At 50.0% G+C, this 25,189-nt stretch overlaps 1 protein-coding gene and 1 pseudogene across 5 annotated transcripts in view; both read left to right on the top strand.

Moving 5' to 3' along the window:
- SRL (sarcalumenin) overlaps nt 1–22,942 on the top strand; it is a 62,092-nt gene extending 39,150 nt beyond the window's left edge. For 3 of the 4 annotated variants that reach the window (XM_078344544.1, XM_009009070.5, XM_035266800.3), the window contains exons 2-6: nt 8,061–8,162; nt 9,666–9,761; nt 14,828–14,944; nt 16,575–16,808; nt 19,311–22,942. In XM_078344544.1, the coding sequence (XP_078200670.1) occupies nt 8,126–8,162; nt 9,666–9,761; nt 14,828–14,944; nt 16,575–16,808; nt 19,311–20,122 (1,296 nt within the window). In that variant the 5' untranslated portion in view covers nt 8,061–8,125 and the 3' untranslated portion in view covers nt 20,123–22,942. Of the gene's footprint in view, nt 1–4,402; nt 5,597–8,060; nt 8,163–9,665; nt 9,762–14,827; nt 14,945–16,574; nt 16,809–19,310 lie in introns of all 4 variants that reach the window. The other variant, XM_009009069.5, reaches the window with a different exon arrangement.
- Nucleotides 11,211–12,153, top strand: LOC100391503 (proteasome subunit alpha type-6 pseudogene; annotated as a pseudogene). Its single transcript, XR_013524548.1, has one exon. The product of XR_013524548.1 is annotated as a proteasome subunit alpha type-6 pseudogene (transcript).
- Nucleotides 22,943–25,189: the final 2,247 nt, after the last annotated feature.

Below are 25,189 nucleotides of genomic sequence, written 5' to 3'. Positions count from 1 at the left end.
AGACCAAGACTCATCTTACTGGGGATTCACCTCTCCAGGGTGTCCTGGGTCCTCTGTGGCCTCCCTGCTCCGGGGCCAATGGGGGCTTTGGCAAGAAGCAGGAGAGGTGGGAAAGACACAGGCCATGATTTCCCAGGATTGAAGTGAGATGTCACAGGATTGAAAAGAGTGTCATCAGAGGCTCCCACACCTCTGTCTGCACCTCCAAGAGGAGAACCAGGTCCAATGGGACAACTGCTGTTCAGGGACTGAGGTCTGGGGGCCCAGTGGGACAGCTTGTTTCATGGAGGGACTTTCTGTTTGAGCAGTTATTTTTAGCCTGGGAAGGAAGGCCGCAGTGCAAGAAGTCATCATCCTCAGTCCTTTTCACTCCGAATTGTTTAGCAGAAGTTCAGGGGAAGCTTGGCCCTAAGTTGTGAAAACCAGGGAAGAGCCTGAATGTAAATGTACACATGTACATGCCTCGCTTCCTGCCCAGGACTCAAGAGTGGAAACACACAGCAATGTGAAGGTCATGGTCATGGTGAACCCCCAACGTCTGGAGTCTTCATCCCCCTTGGGACTGTGCAGCCCTCTCACCTTTATCAGAGGAAAAGGGCTTTTGGGAATGTCAGAAATGTTATAGGACATCAGACCTAGCGTTCATTCAGCTCAGTATCGTCACCACCGTCATCATCACCACCGTCATCATCATCATCGCCATCATCATCACCCTCATCATCATCCTTATGATCCTCATCATCACTGTCAACACCATCATCATTGAAGGGCAACAGGGGCCCATGGAAAGGGCTGGATTCCCAGAGGAGACACCCTGACCACTGCTGTTCCAAAGGCAAATGCCAGGCCCTAGGAGACCCACCCCAACTTGAGAGCCCACAATGGGCATCCTCACAGTGGGGAGGGTCTGGAAGCTGAAGCCTGGGGTCAGGATGATTTGATTTGGTGGTTACAGTATTTTGCAACTTTGTGTGTTACCTAAGAACTTCTTTTTTAAAAAATCCTGGTGCTGGTGCAATACCCTGGATTATTTAAATCAAAACCACAAGAAAGGGAAATATGGGGCCAAGAAGCAGGTGATTTCAATATGCAGCCGATGCTGAGAATCGCTGGTTGAGGCCAGTGTAGACAAGCACTTCTCAGACTATAATGTGCCCATGAATCACCTGGCCATTTTGTTAAAATTCAGATCCTGATTCAGTGGATCTAGGCTGGGTCTTGAAAGTCTGCATCTCTAACAGGCTCCCAGGGGTTACTGTGGCTCTGAAGCACATTGTCACATGACCCAAGGCAGTTATTAGCTATGTGACATTCATTTGACAAGGGCCTCAGTGTCTCTGGTTCCAGTCTTCTCATCTGTAAAAACAGGGATATGAGGCTGGGCGCAGTGGCTCTCATCTATAATCCCAGCACTTTGGGGAGGCTGAGGCAGGCAGTTCACTTGAGGTCAGGAGTTCGAGATCACCCTGGCCAACATGGTGAAACCCTATCTCTACTAAAAATACAAAAATTAGCCAGGTATGGTGGCGCACGCCTGTAATCCAGCTACTCGGGAGGCTGAGGCAGGAGAATTGCTTGAACCTGGGAGGTGGAGGTTGCAGTGAACCGAGATTGCGCCACTGCACTCCAGCCTGGGTGACAGAGTGAAACCCTGTCTCAAAAAAAAAAAGATGGATAATATTCATTTTATGAGTAAGGACACGAAAGGAAAAAAAATAAAAACAAAAGAGTACTCATTTTATAAAAACAAGTAAGATGAAGAAAATTCAGCCTGATGAAGACACTGTTTTATATGTAGGGTGCTGAAGCATTGCCTGGCAGGCTGTCTCTCAGATGTGTGCATACAGATGTATCTCATAGACATTACACACATCCTGTTGCTCAGAGGACAGCCAGTCTATTCTAGTCAAACCAAGTTCCCACCACAGGTTTTTCTGCAGAGGTAGAAGGCAGAGAGAGAGAGATGTAGGTGAAGGAATCGGGACTTAACGGTATGTAAGTGGTGATGAAACAAAACTAAAATGAGCAGCACTCAGCTCCCTGTCTTGTCTGTCCCTCACTAAGGGACCAGGAATTCTTATTGGTACCCAAATCTAACTGTGGATCTCTTCCAGCACTTTCGGTTGGTCAGGCAGGGTCCAAGGCCCTTAGAACACAGAATTAAATTTGATTCCTGCAGCTCAGGAGCCAAGCCTAGTACGGAGCATAAGTCTGGAGAGAAGGTGCTTGCAGGCAGGGGCTGAGGTACCAGCAGGAAGGGGTGTCCTGTGCTCCACTAAGTACAGCATGGCATGGAAGCCTGGGCAGAGCCTGGGCAGTTCTGGGTTCCAGTCACCCATTAGCCACTTAGTGGCGACGTATCTGGGGCAGAGCAGAGATCTGTGGACTTGCACTAATTCAACTGTAAAATCTTTCTGACAGTCATAAAGGTTAAATGGCCGTGCATATGAAAGTGCTGGGGGAAAGGTTGTCTATTTCAATCCACGGGGCTCCTCTCTAATCACAGGTACCAAGCTTCATATCTTTCTGAGTTTGACAGCAGGTTGGCTGTTTATCGGAACTATGAGAAAATACTTGCTTATGATCCCTGGAGGCTGCCCAGCTTTTGGAGATCAAGGATGGGCACCCTGAGGGAGAACAGGTACCCCAAGAAGTTGCTTTTCTTTGCGGGAGGGAGAGATGGGAATAGCAAGCGGTGGTCTGAGAGAGGGGGTGTCTGTGTTCAGCAGACAGGTGGGGTGCTCTTCCTCAGAGAGAGGCCTTGAGAGTCAAGGGAGAACGGAGGTTGCCTTAGCTGCCTCAAGGCGGGATGCCTGTGGTCCCCTCATCTCATGAGCCTGCAATGTCCCCCCAAAACAGACTCTAGCCTCAGGGCAGGGAGCAGAGGGGTGGGCCTAACCCTCTCTTCTGGCCCCATTTTCTTTTCTTTCTTTTTTTTTGAGACGGAGTCTAGCTCTGTTGGCCAGGCTAGAATGCAGTGGTGCGATCTCGGCTCACTGCAACCTCCACCTCCTGGGTACAAGTGATTCTCCTGCCTCAGTCTCCTGAGTAGGTGGGATTACAGGTGTGTGCCACCACGCCCGGCTAATTTTTTGTTTTTTTTTTTTTTGAGACGGAGTCTTGCTCTGTCACCAGGCTGGAGTGCAGTGGCGCAATATTGGCTCACTGCAACCTCTGCCTCCTGGATTCCAGCGATTCTTCCGCCTCAGCCTCCCGAGTAGCTGAAACCACAGGCAGGTGCCACCATGCCTGGCTAGTTTTTTTGTATTTTTAGTAGAGACAGGGTTTCACCGTGTTGGCCAGGATAGTCTTGATCTTTTGACCTCGTGATCCTCCTGTCTCAGCCTTCCAAAGTGCTGGGATTACAGGCGTGAGCCACCACGCCTGGCCTAATTTTTTGTATTTTTAGTAGAGATGGGGTTTCACCAGGTTGGCCAAGCTGGTCTCAAACTCCTGACCTCAGGTGGTCCACCCACCTCGATCTCCCAAAGTGTTGGGATTATGGGTGTGAGCCACCATGCTCTGACTTTTCTGACCCCATTTTCCAAACATTAAACTTGACCCTTGACAGAGGTCTCTGGCACATATGAAGCCCCTGCTTTTCTCTCTTCCTGGGCCCTCCGCTCTCTGGGTGAAGCTTCAGTCCCTTACAAAGGGATCCCCTTGGAAGGGGTTGGCCGGGGCATTTGGGAAGCCCAGGCCTGGACTGTTTTGGATATCTCCTCCTCAGGCCATGCACCCTCTAATCTAAGGTAGGGAGGCCAGCAAATGCCTGCCCTTACTCGGACAGGGTTAGATGTGTGACTTAATAAGGTTGAGAGCCACAAGTAATCCCCTAAGCACTGTGCCGTGTAACCTAAGATTATCCAGCCTGCAAACACCTGTTTTCACTCCTTTGCTGATATCAGTATTAAAAGCACGCTTGTTAATGACTGTAGGAACTGACATGAGGTGGGATGCACAAGCATTTGTCCCATCTTGGAAGCATCCCCAAGGTTGAGCCCGGCTACACATGCCCGTGAGCAAGGTTGAGGAAGGACTGGAAGGGCTCACCCAAATTTCCCTCCATATACAGTCATCAGGACCAAGCCGGGAAGCTTGAAGGTCAGGGCCAGGGTCGCAGGGGTTCTCGGGTTAGCACAGCTGCTCACTTCCTTAGTGACGGATAGTGAGATGGTCCTTTAACTCACTGATCCACAGTTTCCACATCTTGGGAGGGTGGCAGAATAACACCTGCTTGCTACGCATGAGGTGGTCCTGAAGACCCAGGTTGGTAGGTGTAATGCTGCACACCAGGCCAACACCACATCCCAGAAGACGGGAGCTAGGTTGATGTAGACTCTTGAGAAAAATAGCCAGTGCCAACCCTGTGAAACTGACCAATCATGTTCTAATCATTTAGAACTGCAAGTCTCCACATCGGGTGGCACAGAAGATGTTGGCAATTTGTTGGAGAATCATTTCTCTGCCGGAGATGCAAGTCTAGAGGAGAAAGAAAGGGGTCTGTATGCAGACACAGCTCCTCAAGATAAGAATCTGCTCCTTCACTACCCAGATGGCAGGGAGGCTGAGAGCCCCGAGAAGACCCCTGCATCTGCTGCCGGCCCGGGCTCTGATCCTGAAGCCAGCCTCTCCAATGCCTCAGCCACAGAGTCACCTCTACCTGGGGAAAGGGACAACAGGGATGCTGCAGGGCCTGGGGAGGAAAGGAACGGCCCACCAGCAGCAAGTGCTCTCCCTCCAGGAGGGCCCAAGGGGCCTGTGGAAGAGAAGCAGCCGGAACCCAGTTCTGGAGAGGGGCTAGGAGAGGAGCCTGGGCTTGGGCTCCTCATGGAGGGAGCTGCCGGTGGAGAGGCAGGAGGACAGGCTGGGGGCTGTGAACTCCCTGATGCAGCCCAGGAGGTCCCAGAGGATAGCCCTGTGCAGGGAGCAGTGGCAGGGACAGCAGAGCCAGAGGCAGAGGGGGCCTCTCCTTGCCCAGAGGGTGATAGGGTCCACTCACTGAACACAGAGGCCGAGGGCAGCCCTGGGCCTGGCCAGGACCCTGCAGTGCCAGAGGGAGCCCCTGACGTCGCGACTGTGGGGGGAGAGTTGGAGTCGGATATTGACACACAAGCCAGGGAGGGCACCGAGGACCAGGGGGAGCCCGACCCAGCTGCAGAAGCCAATATGGAGTCTGGGGGTGCCCAGAGCACCGAGGCAGAGGACACTGAGGAGAGGCAGGCCCCAGTGATGACTGAGGAGGACGCAGATGAGGCCTCCTCTGAAGAGGAAAGTGGCGATGGAGGTGGAAGCGAGGAAGAAGGAGGCATTCCCTCCGAAGAGGAGTCCGAAGAGGACAGTGGCGGTGGAGCTAGCTCAGAAGAAGCAGAGCGTACCTCCAAGGAGGCCGGAGCGCCCCAGGAAGCCCAGGAGTCCCAGGAAGCCGGGGAGCCCCAGGAAGCTGCAGGAACCTCAAGCCACGGGGACAGAGGGGCCCAGCCTGGCTTGGAGGAATTGAATACAGAGCCCGCAGGCAGTGAGATTCCGGACTTGAAGGCAGAGGAGCCTGAGGAGGAACATCAGGGGAGGGGGAATCCCATCATTGCTGCCCAGGGTAGGAATTACTTCCCTAACAGCAACTCTGTCCCTTGGGCAGCTGCATTCTCCTGGCAAGTCTTATGTGTAGGAGACAGGCAGGGACAGGAGAAAGTGGCAGAGAGTGGCAGTCCCTTTCCAGAGTCTTGGTGCGGGGCGGTGCCTTTAGGCTATGCATTGGCTGCTGGTCTCCAGTTTGGAGGGGCCAGAGGGGCCCCGGTACTTCTGAGTCAGGTCCCCCAGAACCTCCCCTTAGGGTCCCTGTTGTGCTGAAGCACATGCCAGTGCCTCAGCCTAAAGGAGCTAATGGCGTGATCGGTGCCCTGTGGCTGGTGGGTGGAGGTGCAAGGAGTGGATGGGGGTGGGTTGGGAACTACCCTGGTGATCTCTTGGGAGGCTAGCGCCGGGGTCTCCCTTGAAGACTAGGTTGTAGGAAGCCTTGCAGAACCAGGACTGAGGCGGTCAGGATCATGAGATGAGAACTCAGTCTGTGACTGCTGTTTGTCTCTCAAATGCCCACCTAAAGCAGCATCCTCCCGCCTTTGCCTCCCATAGTGCTGGGATTACAGGCGTGAGCTGCCACGCCCAGTCAATTTGTATATCTACATATTACTTATATGCTATCTTTCAGGACTTGTATTCTCCATAAGGGTGGGTGTGTGCTGCAGTCAGTCAGCTCCCTATTCTGGGTCTGGGGTTGGGGCTACCTGGGACTGGTTTAAAGAGTCATTATCCTGAGATGCTACATGAGACATATTGACTCTTCTTTGCATCTCCCCTAGTGGAGCTGTCCTCCTTCTGCCCCATAGGCCTGAGTCTGCCTAAAATCCTCTGTGCAGGCAGCCTGGGAAGAAGCAGCTGTGAAATCACAGTTCCCTATCCCCGGGAGCCTATGGCAGGCACCCCACATCACTTGCTGTCTGGGTCAGAAGCAACAGTTGCCCCCCTCAACACACACACACACACACACACACACACAGATACAACAGAGAGACATACAGATACAGAAATATACAGAGATGCAAATACAGAGATACAGAGACACACAGAAACAGACGCACACACAGATAACACAAAGACCCACACAGATACAGAGATAAACATACAGACACAGAAGCAGACACATAACACAGACATACACAGGCATACACAGACACAGAGACACACAGACATACAGACACAAATATACACAGAGACACACAAAAACACAGACACACAATGAGACAGGCACAACACACACACAGACACACACACACCCCACAGTGGCTATCCCAGCCATCCTTCTCACACTGCCAGTGTGATCCTGATGAAACGCTCATGTGGCCATGGCAGCTGCCTGCCTAGAGCCCCTCACTGGCTCCCATTGCTCTTGGGGTGAGACCCAAAGCTCTGTGGAAGGTCCTGCCCAGTCAGCCCTGAGGACCTCAGTAGCTTCCCAGCACCCAGACCTCCCCCACGACAGCAGACTCCCCTCCTGCTTCTTGCTAAACAAGTCTCCTCTGGGGCTTTCACAGAACGCTTCTCTCAACTCTTCACCTAACTCACTCCCCCAGCAGAGACCTGAGGAGGTTTTTTCTGACCCCATTGCTCAGACCACACAGACACACTCCGGAGCCCCACTTAGCCTCCACAATGTTTCCTTCTGTGGCCACCCCATCATCTGTAATGATTACATTTTATTATTATTTTTTTTAATTATTTTTGAGACAGGGTCTCCCTCTTTTGCCCAGGCTGGAGTTCAAGCCAAAAGGAATTCTCCTACCTACCCTCAAAGCCTCCTGAGATGTTTGAAGTTTTAATTTTTTGAGACAGGGTCTCACTCTATGACCCGGGCTGGAGCGCAGTGAGGTGATGATGGCTCACCACAGCCTTGGCACCCTGAGCTCACAGGGTCCTCCTGTCTCAGCTTCCTGAGCTGAGACTGTGGGTGTGTGCCACTGCCTAGCTAACATAAACTTTGTTTTTGTAGAGATGGGGTCTTGCTATCTTGCCTAGGCTGATCTCAAAACTTCTGGGCTCAAGTAATCTCCCACCTCGGCCTCCTAAAGTGTTAGGACTACAGGTGTGAGCCACCCCAGCATTCCTTTGAAGATGATTATCTCTGACTCCACTGGACTAAGCAACTGCCTAAGGACAGGAGCTGTGCCTGTGGTGGGCAGCACTGTATTCCCAGCATGACACTAAGTGCCTGGCGTGGCAAAGGTGTTCAGTGCCTATTGGTTGAATATATGAAATGAATAGATAAGAAGGTTTCTGCAGTTTGAGATGTGGACCCTCTCCCCAAATGTGAATACATTGCCCATGGGGCTTCATAGAGTTTGGATTATCAAATTCCTTCCTAAAGGCAGAGCTCAGTCCGGTGTAACTTGGTAAGACTCCGCTGAGCCCTTGCTCGAGGCCCAGCCCTCGTCTAGAGTGCTGGCGCTCAGAGCTCAGCTGGCTATTAGCTTTGCCCTCACTTGGCTGTCTGCTTCTCTCTGCAGAAGAGGCAGAGGATGCGAATGAAGAAGCCCCATTGAGGGACCGCTCCCACATCGAGAAGACCCTCATGCTGAATGAGGACAAGCCATCTGATGACTACTCTGGTAACCAGGGGAGGGAGACACGCCCAGGCTGCCAGGGGCCAGGCAGACCCCTGGAGGCTTTGGAGAGCCAGGGCGCACCGGGGCCTTACCCCAGAGGCCAGAGGGGACCTTGGGGAGGAGGAGAGCCCTGAAGGTGGGAGGCTTCTTGGAGGAGGCTCTGTGAGGAGGGTCCACGGCTGGAGGCTCCAGGTGGGCAGAGAGGAGGAAGGGCCGTCCAAGCAGAGGGCCAGTGTGGATGAATCCAGTGTGGTCCCCTGCTATGCAGGGGAGGACGCTTAACACAGACCCATCTCCTTCTGCTGTGGCAGTTTATAAAGCCCTTTCCTGTGGTATATCATTTATCTTTGAGACCCAAGGATTGCAGCAGGGCTTGTCCTCTCTTAATCAGTGAGCCACCTAACTGGAGCTCAGGCTAGCAGCAGTTCGCTCCTGACACACAGCTAGAGGGTGGGGATTGAGGGGTAGAGTCTCGCTAGCCTGACTCGCCACCCCACAGGCCTTCCTACTGGTTCCTCCTCTTCCTCCTGGAAAGAGGCCATCTGGGTTATGTGACCCCTTCAGGAGTGTCTGGTAGTATAGTGACAGGCCAGTGCAAGGGTGCCGTTCTGCAGGCCTACTTGGTGCTGGGCCTCCTTGCCTTCTATGCCTCCGGGAGCACACACAGAGGTGGGCCGCAAAGATGGAATTCTCATCCACCAAAGAAAGGGCTTGTAGTAGGCTGCAGGGCAAGGTGGGGTTTCAGACACACTATTCAGGTGAGGAAGGAGGAGAGAGGTTTTTAAAAAACAGCTCACTGCCCAGCGTGGTGGCTCACGCCTGTATTCCCAGCACTTTGGGAGGCCGAGGTAGGCAGATCATGAGGTCAGGAGTTTGAGATCAGCCTGACCAACATGGTGAAACCCTGTCTCTACTAAAAATACAAAAATTAGCTGGGAGTGGTAGCGCATGCCTATAATCCCAGCTACTCAGGAGGCTGAGGCAGGAGAATTGCTTGAACCTGGGAGGCGGAGGTAGCAGTGAGCTGAGATTGCGCCACTGAACTCCAGCCTGGACAACAGAGTGAAACTCCATCTCAAAAAAAAAAAAAAGCCTAGCTGCAGTATCTTATGCCTGTAATCCCAACACTTTGGGAGGCTGAGGTGGGAGGGTTGCTTGAGCCCAGGAGTTAGAGGCTGCAGTGAGCTATGATTACACACCACTGCACTCCACCCTGGGTGATGGAGTGAGATCCTGTCTCTAAAATAATAAAATAAAATAACCAAACAGCTCAGGAGGCTTTGGGGGTGGGTAGGAGAATGCCTTTTGATTGGAAGGTTTCTGTGGGTTGAGATGTGGGCTAGCTCCCCAACTGCAAATACATTGCATGGTTGCCAGGCTGCAGACGGCGCCTGCTCCCAACCAGGCAGGGCTGGAGCTGCCCTGGATGGTGAAACCCCTCCACAGTGGAGAGACTGCCTGGATCGTACCTGCCTGATGTTCTTCCCTCCGCCCTCTCTGTCTCAGCGGTGCTGCAGAGGCTTCGGAAGATCTACCACTCATCCATCAAGCCCCTGGAGCAGTCTTACAAGTACAATGAGCTCCGGCAGCATGAGATCACAGGTAAGGCATGAGATCACAGGTAGGGCATGAGATCACAGGTAGGGCATGAGATCATAGGTAACGCATGAGTTCACGGGTAGGGCACAAGATCACGGGTAGGGTACGAGATCACAGGTAAGGCACGAGATCACGGGTGGGGTACGAGATCACGGGTGGGGCATGAGATCACAGGTAAGGCACAAGATCACGGGTAGGGCATGAGATCACGGGTAAGGCACGAGATCACGGGTAGGGCATGAGATCACGGGTAGGGCATGAGATCACAGGTAAGGCATGAGATCACAGGTAGAGCATGAGAGCACGTGTATGGTACAGGCCTGTCAGAAGGGCTGGACCACTAACTAGACCGGACTCCCCTGGTGCCCACACAGGTTCAGGAGCTCGTTTGCGATGTGTGCAAGGACCCGTGGGTCTGGGTCTGGGCTCCCCCTGGGAGTTGGAAAGGATGACACTTCTGTCACAGGAACTACCCTTTCACCAGCAGAGTGCAATGCTTTACCAGATAGCATTTTGGTTTTAAGGCTTTATACTTCAGTCGTACATATTTGAGTCTTCAAGGGCGATAATGCTGTTTTGGATCCCTCCTGTGCTCCAGAGCTCACAGGTGCCCCCCATCTACTCACAGGTGGTGCCTGAGCCCTCTGATCACCCGTTCCTTCCCCTCCCCCTATTGCCCTTTCCCATCTGCTTCCTTTGGGCCTGGATTCTTTGCAAAATTGGTTTTCAAAATAATAAAAATAAGACGCACTTGTTGCAAAACATTCAAATAGTGCAGAATAGCATACAAATTCCGTTCTTGATCTCTACCTTCTTTAATTCGACTCCCAGAGAAAACCACCATTATAGTTTCTTGTGAAGACTTCCAGGCCTTTCCTTTGCGTGTGTGAGTGCATAGAAGGATGTCCTTTTTGATTGTATGAACATGGGATCCTGTTATGCCAGCTGTGTGTGTGGAGACCTCCCTCCTTCCCTCTGATGGCTGTGTGCTCTTCTCCTGCATGGTCACGCCATGCTCTGGAAAACCAGCACCCTCCTTGTGGCTCACGCCTGTAATCCTGGCACTTTGGGAGCCCGAGGCAGGAGGATGGGTTGAGCCCAGGAGTTTGAGATCAGCCTGGGCCACACTATCTCTACAAAAAATACAGAAATTAGGGCTAGGTGCAGTGGCTCAGGCTTGTAATCCTGGCACTTTGGAGCCCGAGGCCCTGGCCAACATGATGAAACCCTGTCTCTACTAAAAATACAAAAATTAGCTAGGTGTGGTAGTGTGTGCCTGTAATCCCAGCTACTCAGGAAACTGAAGCAGGAGAATCACTTGAACCTGGGAGTCAGAGGTTGCAGTGAGCTGAGATCAAACCACTGCACTCCAGCTTGGGCAACAGAGCAAGACTCAATCTCAAAAAACAAACAGAGACTTGTACGCTTAGTGCGGGAGCTGCGGGGCCCAGAGATAGTGTTTGAAGTAGCGGTTCTACCAACATGTCCCGTGGTTCCAGCGCCGGTTTTGACCCGAGGGTCGGCTCTACCAAGTAGAATATGCTTTTAAGGCTATTAACCAGGGTGGCCTTACATCCGTAGCTGTCAGAGGGAAAGACTGTGCAGTAATTGTCACACAGAAGAAAGTACTTGACAAATTATTGGATTCCAGCACAGTGACTCACTTATTCAAGATAACTGAAAACATTGGTTGTGTGATGACCGGAATGACAGCTGACAGCAGATCCCAGGTGCAGAGGGCACGCTATGAGGCAGCTAACTGGAAATACAAGTATGGCTATGAGATTCCCGTGGACATGCTGTGTAAAAGAATTGCTGATATTTCTCAGCTGTACACACAGAATGCTGAAATGAGGCCTCTTGGTTGTTGTATGATTTTAATTGGTATAGATGAAGAGCCAGGCCCTCCGGTATGTAAGTGTGATCCCGCAGGTTACTACTGTGGGTTTAAAGCCACTGCGGCAGGAGTTAAACAGACTGAGTCAACCAGCTTCCTTGAAAAAAAAGTGAAGAAGAAATTTGATTGGACATTTGAACAGACAGTGGAAACTGCAATTACATGCTTGTCTACTGTTTTATCAATTGATTTCAAACCTTCAGAAATAGAAGTTGGAGTAGTGACAGTTGAAAATCCTAAATTCAGGATTCTTACAGAAGCAGAGATTGATGCTCACCTTGTTGCTCTAGCAGAGAGAGACTAAACATTGTCCTTAGTCTGCCAGATCCATGATGTCACTTACCTGTGTGTTTGGTAACAACAAACCAACATTACGGAGCGGAGATCCCTGGATTGAAAAACGAGCCTCTCCCATTCCTCCTACCGCTGAAGTGGTTAGGACTCTATATAAATAAAAACAGTGCTTTTGGGAAAAAAAAAACAAACAGAAACCAAAAATTAGGCTGGGCATGGTGGCTTATGTCTGTAATTTATATAATGCATATACCAATTTATATGCTGCATATGCCAATATCTCTATCCATCATCTATATAAAAATCCAATTACAGTGTAATGCCACATGATTAATTTTAGCTTTTCCTTTTCCATATTTGTAACTCTCTCTGAGAGCAGTAATAACCCTGACTCTCATTATCTATAATGCATTTGCTTATTTGAGCAATACTAGAATACATAGTTTCAGAAGCCTCCATCCATAGCACTTTACAAACAATCCTATGGCTGGGCACGGTGGCTCAACACCTGTAGTCTCAGCACTTTGGGAGGCTGAGGCAAGCAGATCACTTGAGGTCAGGAGTTTGAGACCAGCCTGGCCAACATGGTGAAACCCCATCTCTGCTAAAAATACAAAAATTAGCTGGGCATGGTGGTAGATGCCTATGATCCCAGCTATAGGCTGGAAGGCTGAGGCATGAGAATTGCTTGAACTAGGGAGGTGGAGGTTGCAGTGAGCTGAGATCGTGCCACTGCACTCTAGCCTGGATGACAGAGTGAGACCCCGTCTCAGAAAAAATAGCTGGGTATGGTGGCATGTGCTTGTGGTCCCAGCTACTCAGCAGGCTGAGGCAGGAGGATCATTTGAGCCCTGGAGGATCATTTGACCCCTGGAGGCAAAGACTGCAGTAAACTGAGATTTCACCAGTGCACTCCAAACAAATATAATAAATAAATAAATAAATTGGAACACCGGAATTACACATTTTGCTAGTTGTTGCTAAATTGCCTTCAGTGATACCAATTTGTACTCACAGTAACAGTAGATGAGAGTCCTTGTTTCCCAACAGCAATGCCATTTTAAAATGTTACTCATCTTTTAAAAATGTAGCAATGGTGTTTTACTGTTTTGTGAATGATATTAGAAATGTTTCCATGTGTTAATCTGGCTATTTCTGTATGATCTCATTTGATGCTCTGGATGGCTGTCAATGGCCAGTATCATAGGGTCTGTATTCTTCCTGCTCTACAGAGGAGAACCTCAGGCCCAGAGACATGCTGGGTTGCCCAGGATTACACAGCTGGAAGCAGGGAATACTCCGTTCCACAGCTACCTATGTAGTTTTTTGTAGCCTAGGAGACATTATCTCCTCCCCCTTTGCAGCGGATACACGGAAATTGGTGTGAGGTTGCAGAGAAAGCCCAATGGATTTTTCTTTCTCACTGGGCCCTAAGACCCAGAGGCTTGGAAACTTGTGTGGACAGCAGCAGGGGCCAGGAGCTCCCATGTCCCCAGGGCATGGTGCTCTGCAGGGAGGGCCCGTTTCTTGGCCCCTGTGCTCACCTTCTGGGCTTGACTCTTAACTCCTAGTCTCTGGCCAGCTTCCTTGTAACCTCTCCCAGGTTCCCCTCCCACCTCCTGTATAGGCCAGCGGTGCCCCCTGCTGTGAGGAGCCGAAACCACAGTGCCCCAATGGGCCCTGTTTGTGGCTTGTTTCTGAGAATGGGGAACATCCAGGGCTCTCCTTGGCATCACCTGGGCCAGTGTTTAGAAACTGTGACATCTCTGTGGTTGTAACTGTGGACTCCTGCCACCTCTCAGCCTCCCTATCCCTTCCTGGCCCCCAGCCAGGGCCTGACATCCACAGAGATGTGTCTCCTGTGTATTCACAGGCAGGGAAAGATAGAGCAGGGCCATGGTGTTGCTTTCAGGCAATGTACATGTGCCTGACATTTATAAGACACCACCCGGGTAGGATGGAGCTTTAGCCTCAGAGAAGGAAGACCAGAGTATCTGAAAGCAAGATGAACAAGAGGAAGCATACTGCACCACTCTCTGTTAAAAAAAAAAAAAAAAGATGGGGGCTGGGCTCGGTTCATACCTGTAATCCCAGAACTTTGGGAGGCCAAGGGGTGAGGATCGCTTGAGCCCTTTAGTTTGAGACCAGCCTGAGCAATGTAGCAAGACTGTATAAAAAAAAATTAAAATTTAGCTGGGCATAGTGGTGCATGCCTGTATTCCTAGCTACTGCTTGGGAGGCTGAAGTGGGAGGATTGCTTGAGCCTGGTAATTGTATTGGGGCATAACTGCACCACTGCATTTCAGCCTGGGCGATGGAGACCTTGATTCTAAACAAAAGAGGAGAGAAAGAGAGAGACTGGCTCTAGAGCCCAGGATTAGGCTGTATTGGGAGTTTTGGGAGCCCCAGGTAGGAGGAGAGGAGAGCTGCAAAGGCTGGAGACAGGTAGGGTCTGAGTCTACCACCCAAGATTATACAAGCTGATCCAGGGCCATTCTCCTCTGTCTCAACCAGATTCTCTGCCTGTGGAAGTCTGTCCTCCTCTTTCTATGAGCTTTTCTCCTCCAGATTTAACCAGGAGATCTCACCTAGAGTGAGCTCTGAGTCAGGGTTTGTTGAATTCACTGAGATCCTTCTTCTGGTGTGGGCAGATGTGCCAAGGATCTGGGCAAGGCCCAGACAGTGACTTCTGTGTCTTTTTACTGGGTGATCACACTTCCGTAGCAAGAGAAGTGTCACTGGGGGCTACACACGTCTGATCCACGGAGAATGCCACAACTCAGTTGGATGGACAGCCAGAGGCTTTGGAGTACGGTGCCATACTCCTCGTGTGAACTTTTGTTGGTTTCATTCCATTTCTAATTCCTGTTGCCCACAGATGGAGAGATAACCTCCAAGCCTATGGTGCTGTTCCTGGGACCGTGGAGTGTTGGTAAATCTACCATGATAAACTACCTCCTTGGGTTGGAAAACACTCGCTATCAGCTCTATACAGGTAATCAGTTTTCTTGTGTGATTGTTGGGATTTGAATGTCATATGTAAAAGCACCATGAAAAGTTAAATCACTGACCAGGCACGATGGCTCATGCCTGTAATCCCAGAACTTTGGGAGACCAAGGCAGGTGAATCACTTGAGGCTATCAGTTTAAGACCAGCCTGGCCAACATGGCAAAAACCCGACTCTACTAAAAAATTATAAAAATTAGTGGGGTGTGGTGACAGGTGCCTGTAATCCCAGCTACTCGGGAGGCTGAGACATGGGAACTGCTTGAACTTGGGAGGCAGAGATTGCAGTAAGCTGAGATGGTGCCACTGTACTCCAGCCTGGGTAACAGATCAAGACTCTGTCTCAAAAAAAAACAAAAAAAAAACAAAAAGAAAATAAAAGCAAAGAAGGACTGGGCACGGTGGCTCACGCCTGTAATCCCAGCACTTTGGGAGGCCAAGGCGGGCGGATCATGAGGTCAAGAGTTCAAGAGCAGCCTGGCCAACATGGTAAAACCCGTATCTACTAAAAATACAAAAAATTAGCCAGGTATAGTAGTGTGTGCCTGTAACTCCAGCTACTTGGGAGGCTGAGGTAGGAGAATCGCATGAACCCAGGAGGCAGAGGTTGTGGTGAGCAGAGATCATGCCACGGCACTCGGGCCTGGGCGACAGAGCATGACTCAGTCTCAAAAAGTAAAAATAAATAAATAAATAAGAGCAGTTATGCCACATGCAGGGGTTAAAATAGAAAATCTGAAAAAGGCCAGGTGCAGTGGCTCATTCCTGTAATCCCAGCACTTTGGGAAGCCGAGGCAAGAGGATCAGGAGTTCGGGACCAGCCTGGGCAACGTGGTGAAACCTTGTTTCTACTAAAAATACAAAAAATTGGCTGAGTGCAGTGGCTCACACCTGTAATTCCAGCACTTTAGGAGTCCGAGGCGGGTGGATCACATGAGGTCAGGAATTTGAGACCAGTCTGACAAACATGGAGAAACCCCATCTCTACTAAAAATGCAAAAATTAGCTGGGCATGGTTGCGCATGCCTGTAATTCCAACTATTCAGGAGGCCGAGGCAGGAAAATTGCTCAAACCCAAGAGGCAGAGGTTGCAGTGAGCTGAGATTGCACCACTGCACTCAGCCTGGTGACAGAGCGAGATGCCATCTCAAAAAAAAAAAAGGGGCCGGGCGCGGTGGCTCACACCTGTAATCCCAGCACTTTGGGAGGCCAAGACGGGTCAAGAGATCGAGACTATCCTGGTCAACATGGTGAAACCCCGTGTCTACTAAAAATACAAAAATTAGCGTGCCTGTAATCCCAGCTATTTGGGAGGCTGAGGCAGGAGAATTGCTTGAACTCGGGAGATGGATGCTGCAGTGAGCTGAGATTGCGCCACTGCACTCCAGCCTGGGTGACAGAGCAAGACTCCGTCTCAAGAAGAAAAAAAAAAGTAAATTTTGTGTTACATATATTTTGTGTTACATACACAATTAAAAGAAAGCCCCAATAGCTTAGTAAATGTATCCTATTCTTGTGGCAAAAGTCTCCTTGTGATACCCAGCATATACACATGCTTCTCAGTAGGTCTGTTTCACAGAGATCCCGTATTCCCTGTCCTCTCACCCCGCGTGCCCAGGCGCTGAACCCACCACCTCTGAGTTCACGGTCCTAATGCATGGGCCCAAGCTGAAAACCATCGAGGGCATCGTCATGGCTGCTGATAGTGCCCGTTCCTTCTCGCCCCTGGAGAAGTTTGGCCAGAATTTCCTGGAGAAGCTGATTGGCATTGAGGTTCCCCACAAACTTTTGGAGAGGGTCACTTTTGTGGATACACCAGGCATCATCGAAAACCGCAAGCAGCAAGAAAGAGGTAATTTAGCCCTCATTTCTGAACAGGGTGAGCTCTGTTTCAAAAAATTATTTTTGGCCGGGCATGATGGCTTATGCTAGTGGTCCCAACTCTTTAGGAGGCCAAGAAAGGAGGCTCTCTTGAGGCCAGGGGCTTGACACCAGTCTGAGCAACATAGTGAGATCCCAGCTCTACAAAAAAAATTAAAAAAATTAGCCAGGCATGGTGACATGTGCCTATGGTCCTAGCTACCTGGGAGGCTGAGGTGGGAGAGGTGCTTGAGCCCAGGAGGTTGAGGCTGCAGTGAGCTGTAATCGTGCCACTGCACTTCAGCCTTGGCAAGAGTGAGACCCTATCTCATATAAATAAATAAGTAAGTAAGTAAGTAAGGTTAGGCACAGTGGCTCACGCCTATAATCCTAGGACTCTGGGAGGCCAAGGCAGGTGGATCACCAGCTTGGACAACATGGCAAAACCCCACCTCTACAAAAATACAAAAATTAGGTGGGCATGGTGGCACATGCCTATAGTCCCAGCTACTCAGGAGACTGAGTTGGGAGGATTGCTTGAACCCAGGAGGTCAAGGCTGCCGTGACAGTGAGCCATGGTCATGCTACTATACTCCAGCATTGATGACACAGCAAGACTCTATCTCAAAAAAAAAAAAACAAGAAAAGAAAGAAAAGAAAACTCCTTTTGACAGAAGGTGGTAGGCAGGCAGGGGAGAGGAAATGTGGCCTTTGTTGCCCAAGGCCAGAAGAGGCATTCTTCGCCTTCTTGTGGTGCCTGTGATGCCATTTGGGTTTTGGAGTGCCTAGTCCTCCTGCCTCCTCAAGGACTGATTTGGTTTGGAGACGGCCAATATTTTCCAAAGTGGGGACTAGTCTTCTCTGCAAAAAGCTCTGAGAGGTTTAGCTGGGGCTCAGTTTTCTTTGGGAGGCCCTGTCTGTCCTGTGTAGCCAAGGACCTGGACTAACTGGATCCCAGTACCAGTATGTTTGACTTCCGGCTAAATTGGGTCTGGGACTCCTGGGCCTGCTCTAGGGTGAACCTGACCTTCATTTCTTCCTGTTCCTGGTTTCTGCTTTTCCAGGCTGGCCATGAGCCTTTAGCAGGCTTCTTCAAAGCTCTACTTGCCCTCAGGTAGCAGGGGAATGCCCCTTAGGGCCTGTCTGACTTCACTTACATGAGAATAGGCCAAATCAGAGAGACAGAAATCAGAGTGGTTGTATCCAGAGGTTTCAGGGAAGGGGAGATGGGGAGTTTAATGGGTACAGAGGTTTCAGTTTGGGAAGATGAAAAAAGTTCTAAAGAGGGATGGCAGTGATGGTTATACAACAATGTGAAAGGATTTAATGAACAAGGCTGACAACCAGGCCACAAGACTAGAAGCCAGAGGCCCACCAGGCACGCAGCTATGGAATAGGCCACTGAGTCCTGCCATGAGGCGAGGCTGTCTGCAGCAAGTCCTGAACGGGGCAGTTGTGGGAAGACAGACGCTGGATCTCAGTTCATGGTTACAACTCCAATTCTGGTTATAAATAGACCCTGCATTAATGACATTAGCAGTAATATTAGCAGTAATTGATATTATTAGTATTATTAGTAATACTAATAATGTTAAAAATCATAATAAATTATACCCCTACTACACATTGGATAATTTTATACATTATTATAAAAAAAAGATTTCAATGTGTTTTAGACAGGAGGTCCTGATCTCCTCAATTTTCTTATTTGCAAAGAAAACTAGGAAATAAGAAGCTAAAGGAATTAAAATGCACTGGGCACCAGCTGTATGACTGGAATTTTAGGTGCTTTCCTATATTACAGTAATATGGTAATCTTTATGTCAACTCAGGCGTTGATATGTTTTTCTTTTCATTTTGGAACTAAAAAGGTAGAGCTTAGAGGCATTTAACATGCAGCTGGCCAGGGGCAAAGCTCAAATTCTAGTCTGCGTCTTAATGCCAAGTCCACATTCCTTCCCCCTAAATAATGCATTCACTCTTTCATGTTCTTCTAATTCCCTGTTTCCTTCCCTCAGTATCTTTGCCATTGCCCCAGATCCTTTTAAACAGTAGGACAACTTCCATTTTGAACAGGTATTTCGCTTTCTTAGAGACTTGGATTTCAGAGTAGATGAAAACAATGATCAGGCAGGGTGTGGTGGCTTATCCCTATAATCCCAGCACGTTGGGAGGCTGAGGCGGAAGAGTTCTTAAACCCAGGAGGCTGAGGCTGCAGTGAGCTATAATCATGCCACTGCACTCCAACCTGGGTGACAGAGTGAGACCCTGTCTCAAAAAACAAACCAACAAGAAAAACAAGGATTAGGCTGTTCTTGGTTGAAGGTTGGCAAGGGGCAGGAGATATGCAACTGACTTTTTAATAGTACTTAGAAACCCAGAAAACCCAGTGCTGTTCCTTCTTTCAACCCCCAGAAAAGTTTAGTCCTGAAAGGAGGAGTGTGGGCTTTGAGGGAGGCCTACTCAGTTTGACTTCTCGCTCCTGTCTCCAAAGGCTACCCCTTCAACGACGTGTGCCAGTGGTTCATCGATAGAGCGGACCTTATCTTTGTTGTCTTCGACCCAACCAAGCTGGATGTGGGTCTGGAGCTGGAGATGCTCTTCCGCCAGTTGAAGGGGCGTGAATCCCAGATAAGGATCATCCTCAACAAGGCTGACAATCTGGCCACCCAAATGCTCATGCGGGTTTATGGGGCCCTCTTCTGGAGCTTGGCCCCTCTCATCAATGTCACGGAGCCCCCAAGGGTTTACGTCAGCTCCTTCTGGCCACAAGCGTATAAGCCAGACACCCACCGGGAACTATTCCTCCAAGAAGAGATCTCCCTCCTGGAAGACCTGAATCAGGTGATTGAGAACAGATTGGAGAACAAGATTGCCTTCATCCGCCAGCACGCCATCCGGGTCCGCATCCACGCCCTCCTGGTTGACCGCTACCTGCAGACTTACAGGGACAAAATGACCTTCTTCAGTGATGGAGAACTGGTCTTTAAGGACATTGTGGAAGATCCCGACAAATTCTACATCTTCAAGACCATCCTGGCAAAGACCAATGTCAGCAAATTTGACCTTCCCAACCGCGAGGCCTACAAGGACTTCTTCGGCATCAATCCCATTTCCAGTTTCAAACTGCTCTCTCAGCAGTGCTCCTACATGGGAGGTTGCTTTCTGGAGAAGATTGAGCGGGCTATCACTCAGGAGCTTCCGGGCCTCCTGGGTAGCCTCGGGCTCGGGAAGAATCCAGGTGCTCTCAACTGTGACAAAACAGGATGTAGCGAAACCCCCAAAAATCGCTACAGGAAGCACTAGGCGGTGTGGTGGTTCTCGGGTCCCTGTTGGTGAATGAGCTTGTGTCCTAACTGTCTGAGAAGCCGCGGTTTATTAACCCTTTGAGCCACACTGGCAGGAATGATTACACAGTGGAGATTTGGGAGTTCATTGAGGCCAGGAGCTACGGCAGGTGCGTGGGTCTAGGGAGGAGAGTGGAAACTGTGAATTCTAGTGTGCTTGTCTTGTTGCTTCAATCAGGAGGCCTGATTGAGGCACGTCAGCCTCCACCTGCTTTTCCTGGGTCTTGTCTTGGAAGGACAGAGAGCAGCTAAATTCTAGTTTATCTGAAATCAATGAGGGTCAAATAAGCTAAAAGCAGCTGAAATTCCTTTGTCCCCTGGGAGCTGGGAAACAGCAAAGGCCTGAGTCCTAGAGGTTGTCAGGTCCGTTTTGGCTTCTTCCCACACCCACAGGCTTGTGTCTGTTCCCCAGCCCTCGGCTGCTTCTTAACTTTGGGTTGACTTTCAACAGTGAACAGTCTCTTGGGTCTGAATATACCTGGGTTTGCTTTTTTGTTTGTTTGTTTTTTGTTTTTTGTTTTTTTGAGATGGAGTCTCACTCTGTTGCCCAGGCTGGAGTGCAGTGGTATGATCTTGGTTCACTGTAACCTCCGCCTTCCAGGTTCAAGTGATTCTCCTGCCTCAGCCTCCTGAGTAGCTGGGATTACAGGCATGCATCATCATGCCTAACTAATTTTTGTATTTTTAGTAGAAATGGGGTTTCACCATGTTGCCCAGGCTGGCCTCGAACTCCTGACCTCAAGTGATCTACCTGCCTCGGCCTCCCAAAGTGCTGGGATTACAGGCGTGAGCTGCCGCACCCAGCCTCTACCTGGGTTTTGAGCTGATCCCCAAGACTTGCCCCTGGTTTCCTCAAGGTGGGACAGTGGTTTAGGACAGGAGACAACTAAGCACAGGTAAGGACGAGGATCTGCCTTCCCCAGTGCCAATTCTCTGATGTGTTCCTCAAAGCCGGCTCGGGGGGCTTGATCCCTTTATCGGACCCAGGAGAGGGGGAGTGGTCGGTGTATCCAGGTAATTTACCTCTTGGAAGTGACTTTAGTGAAGGTGGTGGAAGGGCTCAGAGGGTTAATTGGTTTGCAGTGTGTCTTTTCTATTGCATGTCTTGGAAAACTCAGATCCCAAAGGCATTGTGTTTCAGAGAGGAAAGTGGAGACCTTGCTCCTTTTCCTCAGGCCGTCAGTCTCCCAAATTTAAGAGGAGGCAGTTTCCACAACTCCTCTATGGAAACGCTCAGCAGCGGAATCGCTCCTTTGCGGTTTCCACACCATGGCTTTCCCTTCCTTTCTTCTCCATTCCCTGATGCATCAGCACTTAAAACTTGGAGCAGTTTGCAAGGAGTCAGAACCGGCACCAGCCACTCTGTGTCGGCGGCGACCGAGGGTTAACACTGACCTTCCCACCTGACCCTGATGCAGATGTCCACTGAACACACCGCAGGAGAGCCGGGGCCTTCGATACCAATGAGTGTCAATATGTGTGTATGTTGTCTGAGAGAGGCGAGGGAGATCACATAGACTCGAGGGCGCAGAGAACTTATTGTAAGAGTCTTACAAGGCTAGCAGGCACAGCTCTGCAGAAGATGGTGGGGAGCAGAGGCGCAGGGCCTGCAGGGAAGCAGCAGGCTTTGGATGGTGAAATGTGTATGATACACAGTCTATGCATGCCCAGGAGACCCAGCCCCGGTTGCCTTGAAGGGCTCCTTTGTGCAGAGCCAGTTGCTTCTCTTGGGAACAAGCTGTCCTGGGGGCCTTACCTGCCAGGCAGGAGTCAGGATGCACCAGCACCAGAAAGCCATCCTGGACCAGAAGGAGAGTGGAAAGGCAGGCAGAGGGAGAGGCGCTCTGAGGTCAGGCAGGGTAAGCCAGTTGGCAGTCAGGTTAGGTCTACATGGAGAACCTCGAGTTAGGAATTCCTGGTTCTCAGAATCGTTATCACTCTGGTACGTGCTGTCACAGGGGCCACTGCATTTGGCTTTGTGGAGGGCCTGGAACCTTCCACAAGAACACCCGAGGTTCCAGAGTACCCAGGATAATGTTTCCAAGGAACGAGTCAACCAGGAAAGAAAGTGAGTTCTGCAAGGGGCCTCCACGGAGCCTGTGATAGGGGCTGATGAGATGGAGTCTGTCCTGGACTTTTCTTCTTATTAACCACCCTCCGAAAACCCCAGAACACCTTGCCTCATCTCTGTACCATCTGCCCTCTTGGGGGATGGGCCCTCCCACCTCTCGCCTGCCTGCATCTCCATGCCGTGAGCCGCTTTGGCAGATCTGTTTTTCTGTGCAGTCGGGGGGAAAAACACACACACACAAAATGCACAACTGTGTGGGCATTGTCATAGCTGTTGACGTCTCCACTGCTTTAGGGGAAATGGCTGGGATGAGGCTAATACATTCATGCAGTATTTATGTTTTCAGAGGCTGCGTTGTCAGCATGCTCTCCCTGCCTTGGGCTTTTCTTCCCGTCATTTGTTTTCCTTTTTGTGTTCCTTCTCTTCTCTTTCTCACTGTCAGACTTTCTTGTCTCTGCTGCTCACAGGCCTGCCCATCAGTCAGCACAGTTATTTAGTATCTGGTTTCTGGCCAGCTCTGTGGAGGGGGCTTTGAGCAGAATTCAGACTCTCTGGGGTGGGGGTTAGGAACTGGGGGAAACGTAAGGATCCAGAGATTCCCCGAAGAGGAGTGTCTGGAAGGATCTGTGCCTGGACAGTGCTGAACCTTTCTAGTGTTCTTTCGGTTCTGATTTCATCAGTCTCAATAAAGTTCCGACCTCTCTTTAACACCGAGTGCTTTCTCATGGTCTCCAGCCAGGTTAATCTCTTCATCGTCCTTTTCTCTGGTAGAGTGAACTCACTATAAGTTTCTTGGGGAGAGACTGGAAATTAAGAAATTGCTCACCCTTGTGTTAGTTGATTGCCCCAGGACCTTCTTTAGGGCTGAGGCTGAGTTGCTCTCTTGGCTGGCCAGGAAGCCCAGGCCTGCCTGGTATCCCTTGAAACTTAAAGAACTGCTCTCTAGGCCCGGTGCAGAGGCTCACGCCTATAATCCTAGAACTTTGGGAGGCCGAGGCAGGTGGATCACAGGATCAGGAGATTGATACCTTCCTGGCCAACATGGTGAAACTGAAATACAAAACAAAAAAATTAGCCGGGCATGGTGGTATGTGCCTGTAGTCCCAGCTACTTGGGAGGCTGAGGCAGAATTGCTTGAACCCAGGAGGCAGAGATTGCAGTGAGCCGAGATTGTGCCATTGCACTCCAGCCTGGTGACAAAGTGAGACTCCGTCTCAAAAAAAAAAAAAAAAAACAAAAAACTCTCTCTCCAGCACCTCAGTGCCTCATTTCCCCGAGCATCCATGCAGCTGCCTCAGATACCCAAGGGCTCCAGTGGAGGGCACAAAGGTTTCCTGAATGGTAAGGCTGCTGCCTCCCCTTGGCTTCATCAGGTGATCTCCTCCACGCAGTATGGACTTGAGCCTCCCACTTGGACCTGTCTTTTTTTTCTGAGACAGGGTCTCACTCTGTCACCTGAAGTGCAGTAGTGTGATTATAGCTCACCGCAGCCTTGACCTCCTGGGCAGGAGCAAATCCTCCTGCTTCAGCCTTCCGAGTAGCTGGGACTACAGGCATGTGTCACTATGTCTGGCTAATTAAAAAAATTTTTTTCTTTTTTGGTAGAGATGAAGTTTCACTATGTTGTCCAAGCTGGTCTTAAACTCCTGGCCTCATTCCATCCTCCTGCCTCAGCTTCCCAAAGTGTTGGGATTAGAGGTGTGAGCTATCTCACAGTTAGAGCAGGTTTTGAAAGGGAAAAAACTGTGCCCTGGGGAGAAAGGGAGAGTCTGCAGTCCACTGCCTTTGAGTGACTGAGCATTCTGACCCAACTAAGGCTCCTCTGTTCACCCACCCCACAGGGAAGAGCTCTGGAAGAGGGAGGGAAGTCTGTGTTAAAGATAAATATAAGTAGGCTGTGGCGCCGTGGCTCACACCTATAATCCCAGCACTTTGGGAGGCTAAGGTGGGCGGATCACTTGAGGTTGGGAGTTTGAGACCAGCCTGACCAACATGGAGAAACTCCGTCTCTACTAAAAATACAAAATTAGCAAGATGTGGTGTTGCATGCTTGTAATCCCAGCTACTTGGGAGGCTGAGGCAGGAGAATCACTTGAACCTGGGTGGTGGAGGTTATGGTGAGCCAAGATTGCATATTTGCACTCCAGCCTGGGCAACAAGAGCGAAATTCCATCTCCAAAAAAAAAAAAAAAAAAAGATAAACATAAGTAATAGTAATATGCCAGAATCTGCCTCAAAATTATGCTGTTTCACAAGCCTCATCATCTTCACATTGTCTTCCATTAACATGATAGAGAAACAGAAAATGGAGAAAGCACAGTCAGGGACCAGGATAAACAGTCAGATGAAGTGAGGGGCGTGAATGGAGTGTTTTTAAGGGTAAGTGGATGTATCATCTGAATCCATGGAATTACACGTGGTTATATGTGTAAGGCACGTGGAAAATTCAATAAGGAAAGTCCACGCATGTGGGGAGACAGGTACCCAAGTACTTAGCACAGTGCCTGACACGCAGGAGCTCATCGCCCGTGTGCCATCCGAGAGAATAAGTGGGTTCTGGGGAGTAAAGAAGGTGTCTGTGCGGTTTTTTGTTTTGAGACAGGGTCTTGCTTTGTCACCCAGTCTGCGTGCAGTGATGTAATCACAGCTCACTGAAGCCTGTAATGCCTGGCCTCCAATGACCCTCCTGCCTCAGCTTAGCTTCCCAAGTAGCTGGGACTACAGGTGCACATCACCACACCCAGCTAATTCAAAAACATTATTTTTTTTGACTGGGCGTGGTGGTGCATGCCTGTAATCCCAGCACTTTGGGAGGCCGAGGTGGGCCTTATCACTTGAGGTCAGGAGTTCAAGATCAGCTAGCCAACATGGTGAAAACCCATCTCTATTAAAAATATAAAAATTAGCCAAGCATGGTGAAGGGCACCTGTCAACCCAGCTACTTTGAGAGGCCAA

This window comes from Callithrix jacchus, chromosome 12 (genome assembly GCF_049354715.1).
Source record: "Callithrix jacchus isolate 240 chromosome 12, calJac240_pri, whole genome shotgun sequence".
Lineage (NCBI taxonomy): Eukaryota > Metazoa > Chordata > Mammalia > Primates > Cebidae > Callithrix > Callithrix jacchus.
The sequence above is the reverse complement of the archived record's forward strand: the minus strand, read 5'-3'. Positions and strand labels throughout refer to the sequence as shown.